Source organism: Scyliorhinus canicula, chromosome 17, assembly GCF_902713615.1.
Source record: "Scyliorhinus canicula chromosome 17, sScyCan1.1, whole genome shotgun sequence".
Taxonomy (NCBI): domain Eukaryota; kingdom Metazoa; phylum Chordata; class Chondrichthyes; order Carcharhiniformes; family Scyliorhinidae; genus Scyliorhinus; species Scyliorhinus canicula.
In genome coordinates, this window is record NC_052162.1 from 22,488,459 (window position 1) to 22,511,647 (window position 23,189).

At 48.1% G+C, this 23,189-nt stretch overlaps 1 protein-coding gene across 2 annotated transcripts in view; it reads left to right on the forward strand.

The window, feature by feature from the left end:
* LOC119952124 (transmembrane protein FAM155A-like) overlaps positions 1-22,971 on the forward strand; it is a 430,589-nt gene extending 407,618 nt beyond the window's left edge. For both annotated transcript variants that reach the window (XM_038775697.1, XM_038775698.1), the window contains one exon: positions 18,899-22,971. In XM_038775697.1, coding sequence (XP_038631625.1) covers positions 18,899-19,203 — 305 coding nt within the window. In that variant the 3' untranslated portion in view covers positions 19,204-22,971. The remainder of the gene's footprint in view (positions 1-18,898) is intronic.
* The last annotated feature ends 218 nt before the right edge of the window (positions 22,972-23,189 follow it).

A 23,189-nucleotide genomic window follows, 5' to 3' on the forward strand; every position in this document is an offset into this window, starting at 1 on the left:
CACTATGCTGTGTGCTTACAGGTCATCCTGTGTGTCAATCACTGCCTGTCTGCATTTCATTATATACAGGAGTGGATAATATGACATTTACTACCTCTTGCAAGTCAGGCGGTGGACCACCAAATCACAAGAATTTCACTCAACTGTGTTGTGTTCTGTATTCGTTGTCCAGCAAGGAATCTACAGAACTGATGGTGACTTGTCCAAACCAGGATTTTTATTAATGTACATGCAAGTTATTATAGAGTTTCTTTAGATTCCCCTGGAATTATCCCTATGCTTAACTGTCCTCATGTATGTATCACAACCTTCTGGAGATAGCCGAATGTGCCCCGACTTATATCTGCTGGTGGGAGGTCACACTGCTGCATACATGGCCACCTGCTGGTGGGAGGTCACACTGCTGCATACATGGCCACCTGCTGGTGGGAGGTCACACTGCTGAGTACATGGCCACCTGCTGGTGGGAGGTCACACTGCTGCATACATGGCCACCTGCTGGTGGGAGGTCACACTGCTGCATACATGGCCACCTGCTGGTGGGAGGTCACACTGCTGCATACATGGCCACCTGCTGGTGGGAGGTCACACTGCTGCATACATGGCCACCTGTTGGTGGGAGGTCACACTGTTGCATACATGGCCACCTGCTGGTGGGAGGTCACACTGCTGAGTACATGGCCACCTGCTGGTGGGAGGTCACACTGCTGAGTACATGGCCACCTGCTGGTGGGAGGTCACACTGCTGAGTACATGCAATATTATCCGCAGGCATATCACCATAGACTGGAGTAGGAAACTGTATAAACCTGTGAACCTGCCGTGGTTGAGTGCATCTGCCACTTTGAGGCTGGAGACTTCTCTGAAAAGGGTACACCTGTACACCTTTGTTAAACAGTGGAAGCACACACATTCAGCCAGCTCAATTGCATCAAATCTCATTGTGATGCAAAAAAACATATTGGATAGGATATACGGGACAGAAACAGGGCATTTGCTCTGACCAGTCCAGGCTGATGCTTGTCCTCCACTCAAGCCTGTTCAAAACTTTTCCTCATCTAAATCTATCATTATAACCAGCTATTCTCGATTTTCATAGAATTTACAGTGCAGAAGGAGGCCATTCAGCCCATCGAGTCTGCACCGGCTCTTGGAAAGAGCACCCTACCCAAGGTCAACAACTCCACCCTATCCCCATAACCCAGTAACCCCACCCAACACTAAGGGCAATTTTGGACACTAAGGGCAATTTATCATGGCCAATCCACCTAACCTGCACATCTTTGGACTGTGGGAGGAAACCGGAGCACCCGGAGGAAACCCACGCACACACAAACGGGGAGGATGCACAGACAGTGATCCAAGCCGGAATTGAACCTGGGACTCCATGAGGGAGTGTGAGAGAGAGGTCTGCACCTGGTGATAGTCTTAACATTAGTCCATCAGAGCGGTGGGGGCAGCAACACGAGAGACACCTTGCCAGGTTTGAACGTGCTCTGCCAGATCTTCAAACTTTGGGGACCCAGTAATGAGAGGAAATCTGCCTTCCTCACAGACAGTTGTGCGAGGTAATGGAAGACTGGCCATGGAGTTTCACCACCATGACTGCAAGTATGGAAGGGTTCATACCCAGCCTGTGTAATTTCATTTCTCATGGCATAACACTGTGTAGTTTATTTTGGATCGTGCAGCCAAAGTCCTTATTTGTAACTTTACTGGAAACACTAACGGCTGTCACGCAGACTTTGAACAAGTGGACAGGGTCATCCTGGAAGTCACACATTTTCTGCATTCTACCCTCATGCAAATCAATGAAATAATGAGCCCCAACTGATTAATTAAGTGAATTTGCTGCCAACTTTATCAAACCCTTCAAACAGAAATGCCACCAGTTCAGTTCCTTTGCTGTTGATTTAGCAGATCTGACCTATGGCTCCATTAACCTCCGTCGTTGACGTGGACATTGGTCAAGGACAGGTTCACGATGGCAGATCTGATGCCACTATGTCACAATGTACCAGGACTAAGGCCTGAATTTTACACTGGACTCTTGGACCCCAGTGTTGGGGTGAAAAGTGGGTCCCGAGCCCACACTTGCTGTCAATGGGACTCAGGCAGTCCGTGAGCAGGCTACCAATGTCCAATTTAGGACAATGGCGAGGCCTGTGATGCTGCCAGCTCGGTAGCAGGGCCAGTAGCTCTGATGCTTCAGCACTGCCACTGAGAGAGATTGTCACTGCCAAGGTGTGCAGGAGACCGGAGTCTCCAACAATCAATTCCAGGAAAAAAAGATTTTTTAAAATTCAGGGATCAAGGATGATGTGACCATCAATTCACTCGGAACACGATTGGAAGTAAGCTGTGGTTTTAATAGTCTTACAACTGAGACCAGAAGAACTGAGGGAAGGCTCACATGGCTGCAGCACTTTATACTTCCGGTAGTGGGAGGGGCCATGGGCGGAACCAAGGGTGGAGCCCTGTACAAGCTCCTCATCTCCCCCTATGGGCAGAGCCACGCAACGGCTCACAGACAGAGCCCACAAGGACATAATGCTATACATTACAATACAGTGTGAATTACAATACAGTATAAATTCACCACATTCACCCCCTGTAAAAAAATCAAGTCTGGCGGGGGTGACGGGTCTACAGGTTGAGCCGGTCCAGTGGCCGAGTCGTCCTTTGGGATCGGCGGAGCACCGGGGTTGCAGCCTCTTCGGGTGGCTGGGTGGTGACGGTCAGTGTGGGTATGAGGGTGGACTCCGGGGGTGTTTCGGTCCAAGCTTCATTCCTGACCGGTGCGATGGGCAAAGGGGGGGCGGAGGAAACCTATCGGCGTGGGGGCGCAGAGCGTGGGCAGGGAACCTATGGGCGCGGAGGCGCAGGGTGTGGGGGGTTGGGTGGGGTGTAGTGTGAGGGGTACCTCGGCTTTGGTGGTAGTGGTGGATCCTGCAGGCGCCAGGTCCCGGAGGGAAACGGTATCCTGACGGCCATCGGGATATTCAATAAAGGCGTAGTGGGGGTTTGAGTGAAGCAGTAGCACTCTCTCTACTAGCGGGTCCATTTTGTGTGTCCGGACGTGCTTCCGGAGGAGAACCGGGCCCGGTGTCCTCAACCAGGTTCAACCAGGATGGTTGCGAAGCCCCGTGGTAGTGCCCCTAGGGAAAACAAATAACCGTTCGTGAGGGGTCTGGTTGGTGGCGGTGCATAGGAGGGATCTAATTGCATAGAGCACGTCGGGGAGGACCTCCTGCCAATGGGAGGTCGGGAGATTCCTGGACCGGACGGTCAGTAGGACAGTCTTCCAGACTGTCGCGTTCTCCCTCTCCACCTGCCCATTCCCCCTGAGGTTGTAGCTGGTAGACCTGCTCGAGGCAATGCCCTTGTCGAGCAGGTACTGACGCAGCTCGTCGCTCATGAAGGACGAAGCCCTGTCGCTGTGTGCATAGCTGGGGAAACCGAACAGGGTGAAGACACTGTGCAGGGCTCTGATGACTGTGTGGGAGGTCATATCGGGGCACGGGATAGCAAAGGGGAAGCGGGAGAATTCGTCGATGACGTTAAGAAAGTACACGTTCCGATTGGTCGAGGGGAGTGGCCCTTTGAACTCGATGCTCAGGCATTCAACGGGCCGGGATGCCTTTACCAGATGGGCCCTGCCTGGTCTATCGAAGTGCGGTTTGCACTCCGCGCAGATCAGGCAATTCCTGGTGATGGCTTTTACCGCCTCGGTGGAGAAAGGCAGATTTCGGGCTTTGACGTAGTTGGCGAGCCGGGTGATCCCCGGGTGGCAGAGGTCATTGTGGATAGCCTTCAGGCGGTCGTCTTGCGTGCTGGCGCATGTGCCAAGGGACAGGGCACCTGGGGGCTCGTTGAGCTTCCCCAGTCGATATATGATATCGTAATTATAGGTGGAGAGTTCGATCCTCTACCGCAGGATTTTATCATTTTTAATTTTGTCCCTTTGCGAGTTGTCGAACATGAAGGCAACCGATCTTTGGTCGGTGATGAGGGTGAACCTCCTACCTGCGAGGTAGAACCTCCAGTGACGAACAGCCTCCACGATGGCTTGAGCTTCTTTCTCGACTGAGGAGTGTCGAAGTTCCGAAGTGGAGAGGGTCCGGGAGAAGAAGGCTACTGGTCTCCTTGCCTGGTTCAGAGTGGCGGCGAGAGTGACCGCTGAGGCGTCGCTCTCCACCTGAAAGGGGACGGATTCATCCACCGCCCGCATGGCGGCTTTGGCGATGTCCTCCTTGATGCAGTTGAAAGCCTGGCGAGCCTCAGCTGACAGCGGGAAGAGTGTGGTCTTAAATAGTGGGCGGGCTTTGTCCGCATACTGGGGGATCCACTGGGCGTAATAAGAGAAGAATCCCAGGCACCTCTTGAGGGCCCTGGGACAATGAGGAAGGGGAAGTTGTAAGAGGGGGCGCATATGGTCCGGGTCGGGGCCCAGGACTCCGTTTTCCACGACGTAGCTGAGGATGGCTAGCCTGGTAGTGCGGAAAACGCATTTCTCCTTATTGTAGGTAAGATTGGGTTTCTGGGCAGTTTGGAGAAATTGGTAGAGGTTGGCGTCGTGGTCCTGCTGGTCCTGGCCGCAGATGGTGACGTTGTCCAAGTACGGAAACGTGGCCGCAGCCCGTACTGGTCCACCATTCGGTCCATTGCTCGTTGGAACACCGAGACCCCATTCGTGATGCCAAAGGGGACCCGGAGGAAATGGAAGAGGCGGCCATCTGCCTCAAACGCCGTGCAGTGGCGGTCCTCCGGGTGGATTGTGAGCTGGTGGTAAGCAGACTTCAGATCCACCGTGGAGAATATGCGGTACTGGCCGATCTGATTGACCATGTCTGCAATTCTTGGGAGGGGGTACACATCGATGTGCGTGAACCGGTTAATGGTTTGGCTATAATCAACCACCATCCGGAACTTTTCCCCGGTCTTGTCGACCACCACCTGAGCTGTCCAGGGGTTGTTACTGGCCTCTATGACTCCCTCACGTCGGAGCCACTGGACTTCGGCTCTGATGAATGCTCTATCCTGCAGGCTGTACCACCTGCTGCGAGTGGCTACTGGTTTACAGTTAGCCGTTAGGTTAGCGAAGAGTGGAGGGGGGTCGATGTTTAGAGTCTCTAAGCTGCATATAGTGAGAGGAGGTAGGGGTCCGCCGAAGGGTAGCAGGGTAGCATGGTGGTTAGCATAAATGCTTCACAGCTCCAGGGTCCTAGGTTCGATTCCCGGCTGGGTCACTGTCTGTGTGGAGTCTGCACGTCCTCCCCCTGTGTGCGTGGGTTTTCTCCGGGTGCTCCGGTTTCCTCCCACAGTCCAAAGATGTGCGGGTTAGGTGGATTGGCCATGCTAAATTGCCCGTAGTGTCCTAATAAAAAAAGTAAGGTTAAGGGGGGGGGTTGTTGGGTTACGGGTATAGGTGGATACGTGGGTTTGAGTAGGGTGATCATGGCTCGGCACAACATTGAGGGCCGAAGGGCCTGTTCTGTGCTGTACTGTTCTATGTTCTATGTTCTATGAAGCTGAGTGTGAGGCTCTTGAGATTACATTGGAAATCGAGCCTGAGTAAGAGTGGGGCGCAGAGGTCGGGGAGTACGTACAGCTGGAAATTAGAGTAGCTGGCGCCCTGAATCGTTAGGGTCGCGACGGTGCTCCTTTGTATGTGGACCGAGTGCGAGCCCGAGACGAGGAAGATAGTTTGCCGAGCAGGGAAGATAGGGAGCGAACAGCGTCTTACCAGGTCAGGATGTACGAAGCTCTCGGTGCTCCCGGAGTCGAAGAGGCATGGTGTCCTGTACCCGTTGATTCGAACGGACATCATTGAGCTCTGGAGGTGCTTTGGACGTGACTGGTCCAACGTGACTGCGTTGAGTTGCGGGTAGTCGGCGGCTCGATCAGCAGTGCTGGAGTGGCCCCGTGATGACTGTCCGCTGAGGTCGTAGTCGTCGAGGTGAACTTCGGTTGATGGCCAAGATGGCGGCCCCCGTTGATCGCACGTGGCGGGTGATGAAGAAGATGGCGTCCAAGATGGCCGCCCCGTGGATCGCACGTGGCGGGCGGCGGGGAAGATGGCGACCCCCATGACTCGCACGTGGCCAGCCGCGTGGAGGAGGATTGCTAAGATGGCGGCCCCCATGAGTCGCACATGTCAGGTGGAGGCGGAGTCGGCAGACACGCTGCAGCATTACGGGGTCTGCAGACCTGCGAGTTGGGGGGGGTGAGTGCTCTGGACTGCGGGGGAGTTAGAAAGTTTCAACTTCGCCAGGCATACTCTGGCATAATGTCCTTTGCGACCGCAGCTGCTGCAGGTCGCGTTGCGGGCCAGGCAGTGCTGCCGTGGTTGTTGGGGCTGGCCACAAAAATGGCACGCTGGCGCTCCGTAGTGAGTGGGTGGCCATGCAGCGCAGGCCTGGGGCAGTCGCTGGTTGGGGGCCCACGATGGGGTCGCTTGGTCTGCGGGGAATGAGTTTAGACTTCGGAACGCGACCTCCATAGTAGTTGCTAGCTCTACGGTGTCCTCCAAGTTCTGGGCCCCTTTCTCAAGTAGTCGCTGGCGCACATAGTTAGACCTGAGCACCGCAACGTATACATCACGGACAGCGAGTTCCATATGCTGGGAGGCCGTTACAGCCTGAAAGTTGCAGTCCCGAGCAAGGGCTTTTAAATCGCGCAGGAAGTCATCCAGCGACTCTGCTGGCGGCGGGTAGTGAAAATGTGCCGTGCGCAGACCTCGTTTATCGGCCGCACGTACAATCGGTCGAGCATAGCCAGGGCCTCAGTATATGAGGTGGTACAATTGAGTTGCGTAGAGATGCGATGGCTCACCCATGCATGCAGTAGGCTGAGTTTCTGCTCCTCTGTAGTCTCGGATGTGCTTGATTCAGCCAGGTAGGCCTTGAAACACCGAAGCCAGTGCAGGAAGATTTCCTTCACCTCTGCAGCCTGCGGGTCGAGTTCTAGTTGATCAGGTTTGAGGGCTGATTCCATAGTAGTTTTCTTCAAGTTTTCTAAGACTATTAAATTGATGTGACCATCAATTCACTCGGAACACGATTGGAAGTAAACTGTGGTTTTAATAGTCTTACAACTGAGCCTGCCTGCGACCAGAAGAACTGAGGGCAGGCTCACACGGCTGCAGTACTTTATACTTCTGGTACTGGGAGGGGCCATGGGCGGAGCCATGGGCAGAGCCAAGGGTGGAGCCTGTACAAGCTCCTCATCTCCACCGATAGGCAGAGCCGCGCAACGGCTCACAGACAGAGCCCACAAGGACATAATGCAATACATTACAATACAGTATGAATTCACCACAAAGGATAGATGGGGAAGGTCCTCCAAGGAGATTTTTGGGGTCATGAGGGCTACCTTCCCAATCAAGCTCCTAGCTCAGATACTCCACCCCCACCACTCACAAGGTGTTGCAAAGTGACTGCCTCTGTTAATCCGGTGGCTCCCGCACATGGTGACAAGATACCTGAGACCCCCAAATGGCTACTAGCCTCCATGGAGCAGGTAGCTGATCCACATTGCAGCCCACTAGAAAAATGGATTAGGGGTTGGAACGCCTCAGGAATCCATCTCGACAAGGCTCCCCAGTACCACATGAAAATGGCCCCTTGGGCAAAGTCACAAAAGGGATTATGTGGAGGTGTACCCCAGTGGGATGTTATGCATGCAGGGAAGGAGTGAACGATCAAATATCAAGCTTGTAACTGCCACTAATAAACAGACACTATTGTAAATTAAACAAATAGCAGTATGTTCCTGGGTGTAAAACCAAATGTAACCAAGTCAGAATTTGCTTTATCTGAATTCTGTTCTCCATTTAATATTACTTCCACCAGTTTAGGTGTTTCCAAATGAAAACAGATCCACACAAGTTGTTTCTCAAGAATTTGCTGATTGTCCGGTACACACACTTGCACCAGGTGTCAAATTGAAGTCTACAAACAGGTTCCAGGTTGTGTGAAGTTCGCTGATCTCAGGATCTGGCTTCTGCTTATCCTGGACTGGGAGTTCGGCAAATCAGCCAGATTTCCTATTCTTGACTGCTATCCAGTGACTCCTAAAAATTGCAAAAGGTACAGCCTCGGAAAATTAATCACATGTCCTTTAAACAGGCGGAGAATGTAGTGTAGCAGTAATGTCAGTGAATGAGCAATCCAGAGGCCCAGGCTAATGCTCACCAACCCACCAACTGCTATTTATTACTCAGTATAACCTGGGACAAGATCTCGCAGCCCCATTTCCCACGTTATGGCGGCTAAGAGGGAGATCACAGGGCAGAACCGTGGCGCAGTGGGTTAGCTTTGCTGCCTCATGGCACTGAGGTCCCTGGTTCGATCCCGGCTCTGGGTCACTGTCCGTGTGGAGTTGCACATTCTCCCCGTGCCACAACCCAAAGATGTGCAGGTTAGGTGGATTGGCCACGCTAAATTGCCCCTTAATTGAAAAAAAATGAATTGTGTACTCTAATTTATAAAAAAGAGATCACTCCTGCACCCCCCCCCCCCCCCCCCCCCCCCCACCGACCCACCCCACACACACACACACATTGATGACCTGATCAGGTTCACATCCAGCGAGGGTATGCACCTGATTCCGGTGAATTTGATTAAATTCAGCATAATTAAACGTCTTGATGCCATAGATTCTGCTCTCGACATATCCTCTTGGGCGGCGAATGTGGACAAGGTGCGGCGGTGGTGGAAAGGAGAATGGGTAGAGTGGGTTGGGATGGAGGAGGAATCTTGTAAGGGGTCTAGTTTGAGGGCTGTGGTGATGGCAGCATTGCCATTGGCTCCGAGTAGGTATTCAGGGAGCCCAGTGGTGCAGTCCAAGGTGAAGATATGGAATCAGCTGAGGAGGCATTTTAATATGGAGGGTATGTCGGTGCTAATGCCACTGTGCGAGAATCATGGGTTTGAGACGGGGGGGGGATGGATAGTGTATACAGGAGGTGGAGGGAAATGGGACTGATCAAGGTGAGGGATTTGTATTTGGAGGAAGGGTTCACCAGTTTGGAGGAGCTAAGGTAGAGGGTAGAGATGCCGAGGGGTAGTGAGTTTAGGTATCTACAGGTTAGGAACTTTGAACGAAAGGTCTGGAAGGGGTTCCCTAGATTTCCGGGATACACCCTGCTGGAGCGACTGCTACTTCCGGATATGGAAGGAGAGGGAAGAATTGGAGATATATATAAGTGGCTGGGGGAGCAGGGAGGCGAACGGATGGTGAAGATCAAGGAGAAATGAGAAGCGGAGTTGGGAATGGAGATCAATTGGGGAGTATGGAGTGAGGCACTGCGAAGAGTAAATGGGACCTCCTCTTGTACAAGGATGAGCCTGATACAGTTCAAGGTGGTGCACAGGGTGCATATGACTCGGGCGAAAATGAGTGGGTTCTTTCAGGGGGTAGCAGATGAGTGTGAGAGGTGTGGGCGGGGGCCAGCGAATCATGCGCACATGTTTTGGGGTTGTAAAAAATTGAGAAGATTCTGGGCGGGAGTGTTCGCGTTCTTAGCCAGGATAGTGGAGGGAGTGGACCCAGACCCTATGGTGGCGATATTTAGGGTTACAGAGAAGCCGGAGCTCATGGAGAGGAGGAAGGCCGATGCTTTGGCCTTCGCTTCTCTGATTGCATGGCGATGAATTTTGCTGGAGTGGCGGTCGGCATCGCCACTGGGGGTAGCAGCATGGTTGGGTGACCTGTATGACTTCCTGCAGTTAGAGAAGATAAAGCACAAGTTAAGGGGGCTCAGCAGGGGAGTTCGAGAAGAGGTGGGGGATGTTTGTGACCGTGTTTGAGGAGCTGTTCGGCGCAGTGGGGGTGGGTGATGGGGAGTGGGGCGGTGAAAAAGGAGGAAAATCTGCACAAACTGTGTAGTTGATTTCTGGGAAGAATGTTTCCAGAGGTGTTTATTTGCTGTAACCTACTTTGATACAAGTTTGAATAAAATGCGTTGAAAACAAAAAGTGGGCACATGAAGGGGAGAGTGCCGAGGAATTTCTGGTAGTGGGGGTCAGGGGACGGGTTAATCCTCCTCCATTGGCGTGGTTCCCCTTATGTGTGGTGGGGGGGCCTGATGACAGCGTTGGGGGTGGGGGAGAGTGGGAAACCCCGTTGACAAAGTGGGGGGGGGGGGGGGGGAGAGCCCCTGATGACAGCGTGGTTTTTAAGGTATGCAGAACATCTCCAGCATTGCTAACCTTCATGATTGGGGTAATCGGTTCCTAGATTGCACTTTACTCAAAAATTAAAAAGATAACATTTTAAGATCACTGTAAAACATTCAAAATAATGATTTCAGATTTTGTTTCAAAACACATCTACAGCTGTTCTGAATGGGTATAAATATGGGAGTTTTATGTCCTCTGGTTCTGAGGTACATTAATCAGCCAGTAGGAGAGTCGGCATACATAACTTGCGAGCTGCGATAACTTGCGCAGTGGTAATTTGATACGTAACCATGGTGTGCAAATTTCTTTTGAGAGGAAGCATGTGCAACTCTGCTGTTACACTGCAGCTGCGGCAAAAGATGATGAGACGGACATCTCACATGCATTGACAAAATAATGCAAAATTAACACATCTTCAACGAAATAGCCAATCAGGGACGACCTGCCCTTTACAAATACATACTGGCTGTTGCAGCTCAGTTGAACATTTTCAAGGTGCCCACACCCTCTATTCTTACTTACAGATTCCAGTAATCTTCCGACAACCGAGGTTAGGCTTACTGGCCCATAATCCACAGGAATCTTTCTTTCAACTTTCTTAAATAAAGGAGTGACCTGCAACATTTCGCAGTCTAAAGAATCAGTTCCCTAATCGGGAGAGCTTTGGAAGGTTATAGTTAGGCCACCTGTAATATTCTCACCTGCTTCCTTTAAAATTCAGGGATGGAGACCATCTGACCCTTCGGATTTCGCTCTTTAGTGCCTCTATTTTCTTTACTGCTGGTTTGGTAACCTCAATTTTGGTGCGTCGCCATCCCTGATTCAATATTAGTTTCCTTGGGATGTCCTGAGTGCAATTATCTTCTCCAAATGTAAATACTGACGACAAAGGATTATTCTACGTGCCAGCTATTTCCTTATTCGCATTGACCATATCATCATTATCAGTTTTCTCAAGGGGCTGACTTCGCTCCTGACCCTCCTTTTCTCAATATAATTCTAAAATAAATTTTGTGTTGATTTTGATATCCTTTGCAAGGTTTCCTTCATGCTCTCTTTTTGTAGCTCTTTTGGTATCTTTGCTGTTTTCTGCATCTTCTCATTCATCAGGGTCGGTGCTATATTATTTGCATTTTTGTATACTTTCTCCTTTAGTTTTATGTTATCTCAACCTCTTTCGTCATCCATGGCTGTTTATTTTTGACAAGTGGAGGTCTTGCCTTTTGGGGTTATAAACACGTTCTGTACCACATTAAATTCTTTGTGAACACGTCCCACTGATCATCTGCCGTTGTCTCTCATGATCGGATTTGCCCAGCTTATTGTGAACTTTCTCTGTCCCACATCCCACTAAAGTCACCCTTACCTAAACCTAGAATTAAGTATCTGGTTCGTGTCTCTTCCTTTGTTACACTATGTGGAGCTCCATCATATTACGATGGGTATTTGATAAATGTTGACTATTAGGCTATTAACTAAACCTTCCTCTTTATTCACCTTTGAGTTTAATTAGAAGAAGCAAATTCATGGGGAATAAAACTTCGCACAGAGAGCTGTGGGAATGTTGGCCGAATGGAAAGAAAATGGAAGGAGAAGTAAAAGAGATGCATTTTCGTGGCATCATAGTTATTCACAATGTTAAATATCCCTCTGATTCCAGCATTCATATTCCTGGGCCACTCACCTGAAGTAGCAGTGATCTGCCATCATTCTAAACCACCAAACATGGTGAGCAGCAGCAGATTCGGAATGTATCCCCACCTGATTATTTTCCTCTCTCCCTCCACTTGTTACAGGCACAAATCCCCAGCTCACTAATTTCATAATGCTTTTGCAAAAACAACAGAAATTGGTCCCATGTATTTATGCTGGCACTGGGTCAAAGGAAACATTATACATTGTTTTGTCAATGCATGTGAGATCCATTAATCATTTTCAGCACTCTTGCATAGTTTGTTTTAAGTAAACAAATTTAAACTTGCTTTTCTAGTTCCTATGTAACAAATCTCACCCTAGTTCTTAAACTGTTAACAGTTGTGTTTATGCCCAGGGTACTCTGGCTTTTTTTTAATGAGTTGAAGATGCTGTGCATGAATAGATTGTAACAACATCCTTACTGGGAAACGAGGCATATTGAAATCCTGTTTGGTTTTCTTTCGGAGTTGGATTCAATCCGGTGCCTCCGTCCTCCTCACGTTAATTGCAAATGTTTCTGCCCTTCGTTCTTCCTGCTCAGCAAGAGAAAACTGGGATCGTCCAGTGGCTGCAACATTTTCCTCTCTTTTCCATTTGGCCCAATGAACCTGCCTCGCCAATTTTTGCTGCACATCCCATTTCCCTGCTTTTTCCACCTGTTCATCAACAGCGTTATTCCCTTTTTAAACACATTAATTGATTTTGCAGCTTTGCCTTGATTAACAAGGGGGCTGGAAGGTTTATCGGGCTTAGACAGGAGTGTGGGGTTTAAATTAAAAGCAATTTAGCCACGATCTTATTGAATGGAGGAGCAGGCTCAAGAGGCTGAGTGGCCTACTGTTGATCCTAACTCATATGTCCGCAGGCCTTCTCGGGCTGTGTGCTCAACATTGTCATCTTGTTGCATGAAGAAATGTTTTTTTTTCAAATTTCGAGTCCCCAATTCATTTTTTCTAATTGCGGGGCAATTTAGCGTGGACAATCCACCTACCCTGCACATCTTTTGGGTTGTGGGGCGAAACCCATGTAAACATGAGGAGAATGTGCAAACTCCACACAGATAGTGACCCAAAGCCGGGATCGAACCTGGGGCCTCAATGCCGTGAGGCAGCGGGGCTAACGCACTGCGCCACCATGCTGCCTGCATGAAGAAATGTTTCCATGAATTTGCTTCAATATTTCAGCGACCCTAAGGAGTTGATTGTAATTTCCTCAGCTTTCCATTCATCCTAATCCCTCAATCCTTGGCATTCCTGTTTCCTTTGGGTAAACCAGCCAGAAAGAAATGCCCAGAAATTCAGCCACACCCCTTTCACAAGAATTTTAAAATAGTGAGACTTTTGGCCCAGCAATCCCTTTGGAGCTTTGCATTCTCCGTGATATGAAATCATATCGTAGATGTGGAGGAATGACCAAACAGCATATTGTTACTGATCCACATGGAAGGAACCAACAGCTCTTCCAGCATTGCAACTAACGGGCGCATTAGATTCAACGCAATCTCACGAGAAGTTGCACGGAGAATCCTGCCCTTTGGTACTGGTTCCCAACAAATGAGAACCAGACGGAACGGCAGTCATGGGGGGTCTCCAAGTGAATCAGAGGCCCCCAGCTGCAGGCTCTTTGGGCATGGTGGTGCCCTGGCATTTCTGGTGCCACTTGGGTATCTTGGCAGTGCCATCCTGGCACCCTGAAAGTGCTACATGAGTGCCATCCTGGCACTGCGCGATTCGGCCGTGGTTGCCCACTGTGGGCGTTGAGAGGCCGGGAGACTCTCCCATGCTGGGGGAGGTCGGGGTCTTTTTAGGGGGTCCTTGGAGATCGGAATGCATTTAAAAATGGCGTCCCGACCTCTCACTACTAAGGGCAGTTCCAGCGAGCAGAACTCCCCGTTGTAAAAAACGGGGCTATGTGCTGCCTCAGCCACGCGTTCCCCGTTCAGGCCCGTTATTCAATATTGAATTGAACTGAGTGCCGGGAAACACACGTCTAAACGGGCTCGCTTGGGAACTTTGTTCCCTTCTGGGTAGATCGGGCCCAATGTTTCTTACATGATTGAACAAAGCTTTTTCCTCCTACTCTTTTAATCCTAATTTATCCCATCACTTGATCACTCTTTCAGTTAAGATCTACCTGATATCCACCCTTTGTCTATAAACCTGCACTCCAATCTCTCAATCCTTCGAGATTCCCTTATTCTATGCCATTTACATCTTACAATTAGTCAATGAGCTCCACTCGATTCTTTCAAGGGTGAACAAGGAAGCATTTTCTCTCTATCCTGCAATGTGAATACAAGACTGTATTTTTGTCAGTGTTTGAATGATGATGATTTGCAATCAGCTGCCAGCCTGGCTCAGTTGGTAGAACTCTGGGGCAAAATTCTCCCCTACCCGGTGGGGCGGGGGGTCCTGGCATAGCGGAGTGGCGCCAACCACTCCGGCGTCGGGCCTCCCCAAAGGTGGGGAATTCTCCGCACCTTTAGGGGCTAGGCCCGCGCCGGAGTTGCTCCCGCTCCGCCGATGGCGCCAAAATCCCGCCGGCACAGAAGTGGTTTAAACCAAGTAGGCGGGATTGGCCTGTCAGCAGCTGGACTTCGGCCCATTGCGGGCCGGAGAATCGCCGCGGGGGGCACGCCAATCGCCGCGGGGAAAACGCCGATCGGCGGGGCGTGACTCCCGCTCCTGCCAATTCCCGGGTGGCGGAGAATTCCGGCCACGGTGGGAGCGGGATTTACGCCGGCACCGGGAGACTCCCCGACCCTGCAGGGGGTCGGAGAATTCCGCCCCTGGTTTCTGAGTGACAAGATTGTCATTTCAAGTCCCGCCCTCAGGCAAGCACATATGATCTGGGCTGATAATCCTCTGTTGGAGGTGTTGTCTATCAGATAAGATACTAAACTGAAACTCCTTTGGCCTCCTCATAGTGACATGTAGAATCCATTGGTACTACTTGAAATAATGAGCTGGGAATTCTTCCAGTATGTTGGCATTCACACAAAACCAGCAACAGGTCGAATGCTTATTTGCGGTTTGGGGGATGTGTGTTAAGACCGATTGCTGCATTTGCTGTCAGATAGCAAACTTTCTCCAGGTGTGTCAAGCACTTTGGCACCATTTGAGGATATAAAAAGCAGTTATAAATGTAAGTTATGTTTTTAAACTGTGGGAGTTTCAGATGGGTTGTTCCATTTTAAGTGGGTTGGGCTTTGTCCACTAACTTGATTTGGTTACTGTCCTGTTATAGCTTCTGGTATATCTATTGTGTAATCAACAGATGTTAACAATAATTCATCTGTTATGGCTGTATCAGACTGTGGGCACATATTGCAGTTTCAACACACGCACATGCCACTCACTGAGGAACTAACTTGCAAATGCTTCAACTAAAATGCAATGTGCATTTTAGATTAGCATAGCACTGAACAAGCCATCGTACCATCCGCATGATATTAACTCGTTATTCTGTAAAACAGTGGCCACAGCTATTATCAAAGAGGCATATCATTGCTGTGAAACTTGAGTGCATTTAAATACTGAATTTAAACTGCAGGCCCACAGCAGCATTAAACAGTTTTCTTCATTTATTATTGCACCTCTTTTTGGTTCCCCTTTCTCCCCCCCCCCCCCCCCCCCCCCCAACCGTTATTAACTAATTCCCTAGGTTGTATGGCATTCCCTTGCATAGCAGGCAAGAATTAAAATCTGAACTTTGCTACTCAAATCTATCAAATCACTGCCTGTCCCATTTTCACCTCAAAACTTTCCCCAGACATAAGTGGCATTAGATGATCTGTCAGATCATCCATTTATCCATTTCAACCTGGGGTCCTCCTGCTCCATGGCACATCAATATTTGTTTGCCTACTTTGAAGCAAAATACCTTCAACCCCAAAGGGAGAAAAGCCCCGCCGGCCATCATGGGCTTCCTGACACCCCAATGAGTTTCCTGCCCTGACCCGGCACGAAGATGCAAATAGCTCATTGGAGCCTATTAGCATCTAATTGATGGACAGAACGCCCAATTCACTTGTCAGCTGGGACGCTCCAGTCCTCCCCCCCCCCCCCCCCCCCACCCCAGTTGAGAGTCCAGTTGGCGTGAATTGGTGCAAGTCCTGAGGAACTTGGACCTGGCGGGTGGGGGTCTTGCGTGCGATTGGGCTCATTTGACTGCTCTCCCCATTTGCAGCCTTCAGGCAGTCACTCAGTCTCTGAACATTAAAGCTTTCTCATAATAAAGTGAATGTGTTTTCACCTGAACCATTTAAACAGTTAGTCAGTATCTCAGAAATACATACCTCTCATAATAAAATGAAAGTGATCCTATCTGTACCCCGAAACCCTTTATTTTTTTTTGATTTTGTAAATTGTTACAGTACCCAATAAATGTTTTCCAATTAAGGGGCAATTTAGCGTGGCCAATCCACCTAGCTTGCACATTTCTGGGTTGTGGGGGCGAAACCCACGCAAACACGGGGAGAATGTGCAAACTTTACACGGGCAATGACCCAGAGCCGGGATCAAACCTGGGACCTCAGTGCCGTGAGGCCACAGTGCTAACCCACTGCGCCACCTTGCTGCCCTTCAAAACCCTTTATTAAAAAGTCTGACAGTATGCCACGTTCAAAGGTCTGTGATATTATTACATTTAGGAAGGGAATCAAGGGTTATGGGGACAAGGTGGGAAAGTGAAATTGAGGATTAAATAGGATCAGCCATGATCTCACTGAATAGCAGAGCAGACTCAATGGGCCCTGTGGCCTACTTCTACTCCTATATCTTATGGTGTATTGGACGGTCCAAGTAAACCCTTTTAAGTGTTGAAAACCTTTGAAGTGGTTTTCTCCCTGTCAATTTAACTACCCTTTAAAACATAGAAGCCTGTGTGTATGCCTGGATGGCTAAAAGCTTTGAGCTGCATTGTTTACATTCAATTTCATGCCCCCATTGCCTTCTAAACCTTTTGGATTGACAGATGGAAGCAGTTTCAAAGAGAAGATTCAAATTGTTTATTTATATAGCTCTGCAGGGATCCATTAACTCAAGCAAGCAGATATTTTCTAATGAATTTAATCTCAAGTCCTTTCTAAAAATAGAAGGGACTGCCCTCACAGCTGAAGGGGGTGCTTTGAAAATGATTAGGGTGGGGTAATCGGGAGAGGGGGGGAGCTGCTGCAGCACGATTTTGAGATCGGGGGCACTCTTTAAACATGGTACCCCGGTCTCTGAGGTGCGGAACCTGTCAGAGAGATTAGGTCTGCTACTCTCAGTTTCAGGGCAGACCCTGGTGTGCCATGGAATGGCACTGAAAACTCGTTTGAGGCAACAGAAAAAAAATTCAAAGTGACATTGCATGATACGTCAGGTCGCTTCCCGTGCCAGCAGGAATCACTCTGGTTTTCCCGCTGACTGGAACACTTATTTGCAGATCGGGAGAATTGTGCCCAACATCTCTCCCCTAAGTACAATGGAGGCTTTGGGAACAAATCCTTCACTGAACATTATTTATAAAAATTATAAACGACAGCAGAACCAATTCTGAACCTTGTGGCACTCCAGTGGTAATTGGCTGCCAACCAGAGGCCCACCAATGCACAACATTTCACTAATCAAACATTTGCCGATCTATTTTAATACATTCCCATCTGCCCCCATGCGATTTGGCCTTAAGTAACAGCTTCGTTCAAGAGATGGTGTCCAATGCCTTCGACAATTGAGGTAGGTTACATTCTGTTTCTCCCATTTCTACTAGGTTTGTTATTTCCTCAAAGGTCATCTCCCAATCGGAAAACCATGTTCATGTTTCTCAGGTTGCTCTTACATTAACCCACAAAACACTTGCTAACACTTACTCAACAATAGGAGTATGTATCACAGGTCTATCACTGAAGGTTCATCCTTCATTTCCATTTCGACGATGGGAATCACACTTGCTAATTGGTCTCCATTACAATCATGAGGGGCCAGTCACATTAGACGGGGAAGAAACATTTCCTGCTCGCAAAATGATCAAGAGCGAGACGGCACAGATTTAAAGTGATTTGCGACAGAAGCAAATGTGATGTGAGAAAAAAACGTTGTCACACATTGGGTGGTTCGGGTCTGGAATGCACGGCCTGGAAGTGTGGTGGAGACAGGTTCAATCAAGGCATTCAGGAGGGCATTAGATGATTATTTGAATAGAAACAATGTGCAGGGGTACGGGGAAAATACAGGGGAACGGCACAAAGTTATAATGCTGATTTGGAGAGCTAGTGAAAACATGATGGGCTGAATGGCCTCCTTCTGCATCATAAAACACTTCCTTGAACTGAGTGTCTCACTCAACCATTTCAGAGGGTAGTTAAGAATCAACTGCTTTGCTGTGAGTCTGGAGTCACATGTAGGCCAGGCCAGGTTAAGGATGGCAGAATTCCTTCCCTAAAGGACTACAGTGAATTAGATGTTTTTTTATGACAATCAATGATAGTTGTCATGGCCACCATTATGGAGACTAGTTTTAAAATCCAGATTTATGTAACAAATTAAATTTAATCTCCACTAGCTGCCTTGGTGGAATTTGAACTGATGTCCCCAGAGCATTTGCCTGGGCTACGGATACCAGGTCAGTGACATTACCACTACACCACAATCTCTAATTGCCCCCCCCCCCCTCCTTGACCCTGTCACAGGGTCACGTCATCACCCACCACTCAGCCTTGGAGGCAAAAAAGCCAGCTGCTGTTGCAGTAATGGCCACCAGCTTTGCATACTCTCTGGCTCTGGGCCAAAAGGCCCAAGGCCTGGTCGCCATCACTGCAGCAGCAGCTGGCTTGAGGTTCCAATAGGTCCTAGATGTGAAAGCAAGCCTACTGACCTACTTAAGTCTTCGTGGCTCTCTCCCTCTTGAGCGTGCAAGCGGTGGGAAAAAAAATACTTCTTTGCATTATCCTCCAAATACATAAGAAAATGTGTGGAAAGAGTAACTGTGGGTGCCTCAATATTATATCTGATCTAATTCTTCCCTTTATGTGTCAACAGGGCTACTAGAAAACCATTTAACCAATGCAGAGCCAGAATGCTGTGATGTCAGATGGAACACCTGTGATCTATCCTGGGACAGAGGGTATAATGTATCTACCAAATCCATGGACTCCATGTTGCATCACAAGTCTTCACTGCCTGTCTCAGCAGCGTCTCGACTGTGCAACAGCAGACTTAAGCTGTGTGTTTTGGTATTAATTCTTCTACACACTGTGGTGACATTTACTGGTTTTCAGAACAATGGCCGGGTTGGCATGGAGACAGTGAGCACCTTGGACGACAGTTCCGCAAGTGAAGAGTAGAAAAAAAGATGTCTTCTTACCTTCTTTTTTTTTCAACAGTTCGTATGGGGCCATGGTACCGAGCAGTAAAGAAGCTCAAAGGGTTTTCAGAAGACCAAGCGAAAGAAGAACTGGGCTGCAGGCAGCCATGCATAACAGTGTGCGACAAGGCTGAGGAAAAAAATAAATAAATCTGGCTGTGGCAGGTCCAGAAATGCTTATCTGCTCTGATAAGGATAGACGGTTTAAAATGTTACTCTACAGAGTCAGGCTACCGATACAGAAAGGGTAAAAATAATTTGGGGAAAGCATAGCTGCCTCTGGGACAGATAGTAGAAATAGACAGTTCCTGTAAATTCCATCTGTTCCACATGTAGCTACGAAGGGTTCAGATGTATAAATGCACTGAACGATTTTCATTACAGGACGTTTTCGTTTTGCCTTCTCGGTTAATCAAGCTAATCTCCAACACAGTAGTCTTCATTGAGTTCATTGTGGTGTCTATTCCTACGAACACGACTTAGTTGTCCCAGGGACAGATAGCAATAATCCTGTGCTTGAACCAAGTATGTTTTGCCAGTATCAGAGAGTTGGATAGGTGTCTAAATCCCTGAATAGTTTACTTGCCCAAGCAATCCTGGTAATGTTTCTCCTCACATACAACCAGTACTGGTCTATCACCTTAATCTCAAACAACTAGTTAAGATTAATTACCCATTGTTGCGAGGAACACCAGCAAAGTGACTGTGAACATCTCAGTCGCAGGGTCGGTAGGCACATACCCGAAAAGCGATGTGACTGGAAGTTGGGTAGAGCAAACAGCTACTGCACCCTCCTGCTTACCAATGTATATGCAATGTGCTTCCTCAATTCTCAGTAGGCTACCTGGCATGGATATCATGGCTACCTAATACAAGTGTATGAACCATCTGCTTGATGGTTTTGGAATTAAACAGGTGATGGTAGCCTTGGTGGTAGCTTGTAACCTTGTCACCAATGATATGAGTGTTACGAGATAGAAAGGGGGTTGGTAGAGAGAGTGAAGGTGGAGAAACTATGGTACAATTTCTTTTTTAAATCATCAGATGTTTGGGTCCCTTTTACGGTGGCCAAGTTGTAGATATGTGACTCCTATCTACTGCTTGTAAGAACCTAATGCTGACACATGGAATTCTTGGCTCAGGACAGGTTAGATGCCTAACCATTACATATGGAGATCTAAGATTTCCATGAGTATGTATGACACATGGAATTCTTGGCTCAGGACAGGTTAGATGCCTAACCATTACATAGAGAGATCTAAGATTTCCATGAGTATGTCTTACAGCATGCATCGCCAGATGCACTGCATAGTAAAAAGCAACTCAGCAGCAGCCTAGTGAAACGTTCAAACACAGATATTCACTTTTGTAAACATAAATAATCAGAGACAATAAGGGCAAAAAACTTAAGAAGATTTTATAATAACAGTTTCAGTTAAACTGTCCTTTATAGTCGTGTATTAGATTCTTGAAAACCGAAGAATCCACTCTGCCCTCACCCCTACCGCTACCAATCTCTGAAATTTGAGTGCCAACATTTTAGGAATTCAGATAGATATTTTATTTATTAAGAGTATGGGATGGCCTTTGTGCAGGACAGCACCAAAGTTAAAAAGAGTAGAAGAGAATTTAGAAGCATCACAGAATAGTCAATGGTGTTAGTGGGCTAGAGTTAGCATCATCAGACCAATGTAATGCTGTCCGTTGACACCTGTTCCCTGGCAACCGTTATAACAACCTCACACCGGTTTTATAATGTGTGGGCCTACAGCAAACAAAATTGCACCCAAATTGTCAATCTCACTCAATGAGGCCTCAAGGATGTTTGGTGCGGGAAATTAAATGCTACACTGAAGAATACTAGGTTAAGAATTGCCACAGAAGTATTTGGTGTGAGGGCACCGGATGACTCACTCTGGGTGCCAAAGTGGAAAATTGTCTCCCTCCTCACCTTGGAAAGCAAAGAAATTCATCCAAAATCAATAGTTTATTTTCCCATCTCAATTTGGTATCGTTCGTATTTGAAGGAGTTTACAATAGTGACCAGCACAAAATCCAGATCAGTTACCATCGAGAATAGATTCCAAGTGAACTCTCTGGTTAAAAGTCTTGCAATGCCAAAATAAAGTAAATGTATTGTTTGGAAGATGCAGGTTCAATTTTCGCCTTTCTGCAATCAAAACAATGAGTACGATATGTCAAAGCAGATCAATTTATATCATTGTGTTTAGGATGTGAACCGCTTGATTTTTTTTTTGTGCCATTAACATTGAAAATGGAAGCAGAGACCGGGACCAGATTCTTAGTAATGATCTCCTGGGGTATGGGCTCAGTGTTCTGTAGCTATGAGAAATGTTGTTACTGTTTCCATAGCGTGGAATAAACTCACGTGCCTTGTTTTAGGAGAGACCTTTCATGCCATTAAGCTGGTGCCTAAACCCAACTGGATTAGGTGAGTAACAATATATGCACTCAAGTCAGACACTCAATGTTACTAGAGCAGCACAGGGTAGAGAAATTGGTCTTCAGATACATGGTGCATAATTTAATATGAGGAATGCCTTCTTTCAGTTATGAAGATTTATTCCATCTCCCTTTATTCATCTCAGGCCCTTCTTGGACCTTTGTTTCCTGACTTCCCCTCTTCCTGTCACCCAACTATGCTGCTGTTTTATTTGTCCCCTCTTTGGTACTTCCATCCATCCCTATCCCAGCTGTTTCACTGCCATCCTATTTTCTTGCCATTATCCAAGTCTTGAAATGCTCCTGGATCAGATCACACCCTCTCTCTATGCCTCCCACATATTATTGACTGCTTATGTGCAGCACCTCCAACTCTCATCTTCCTCTGTCATCAACCTTGCACCCCAGGTGTTTGAGAGTTAACATCCCCAACATTCTCTACATTCCATGTACTTTCTCCTGCTTAAAACCTTTCGTATTATACCATCTTTCGCTTCTCCTTGAAAATGCTCAAAATGATCATTTGACCCTTAATACTCAGTTCCTCAATGAGATATCCATTCTGTTTTCCTGCCACAGCTTCTGCACTGAATCCACATGTTTAGGTGATTTTAACATCCATTCCAGCACTACTTCCAAAGATGTGCGGGTTAGGTGGATTGGCCATGATAAATTGCCCGGAGTGTCCTAATAAATGTAAGGTTAAGGGGGGGGTTGTTGGGTTACAGGTATAGGGTGGATACGTGGGTTTGAGTAAGGTGATCATGGCTCGGCACAACATTGAGGGCCGAAGGGCCTGTTCTGTGCTGTACTGTTCTATGTTCTATACTTGACTTCTCTCCTCTAAATTAACTGACATACTATTTTCCACAAATATTTCCCTTCCCCTCTGCAGCCTATCTTCACAGCCAATTCCTATCATTGCAATCATCCATGGATTCTCTATTCCTACAGCACTTTCATGTTATTCAGCCACATCAGTGGCTGGAAACCTAAACCAGTTGTGCACTAGATATGCACAAGCCTGACTGGGAGGTTTGAAGCTGGAAGTCACACTGGGAGAATGACTGTGATGAGAGAGTAAAGGCTTTGCTGGGATCAATAGCATTTTTATTTCCCAGGTAGGCACATCACCAGCAAGGCCGGTATTTATTACACATCCATAGCTGCCCCTGAGAATGTGGTGGTGAACATACGGGCAGCACGGTAGCATTGTGGATAGCACAATGGCTTCACAGCTCCAGGGTCCCAGGTTCGATTCCGGCTTGGGTCACCGTCTGTGCGGAGTCTGCACATCCTCCCCGTGTGTGCGTGGGTTTCCTCCGGGTGCTCCGGTTTCCTCCCACAGTCCAAAGATGTGCAGGTTAGGTGGATTGACCATGATAAATTGCCCTTAGTGTCCAAAATTGCCCTTAGTGTTGGGTGGGGTTACTGGGTTCTGGGGATAGGGTGGAGGTGTTGACCTTGGGTAGAGTGCTCTTTCCAAGAGCCGGTGCAGACTCG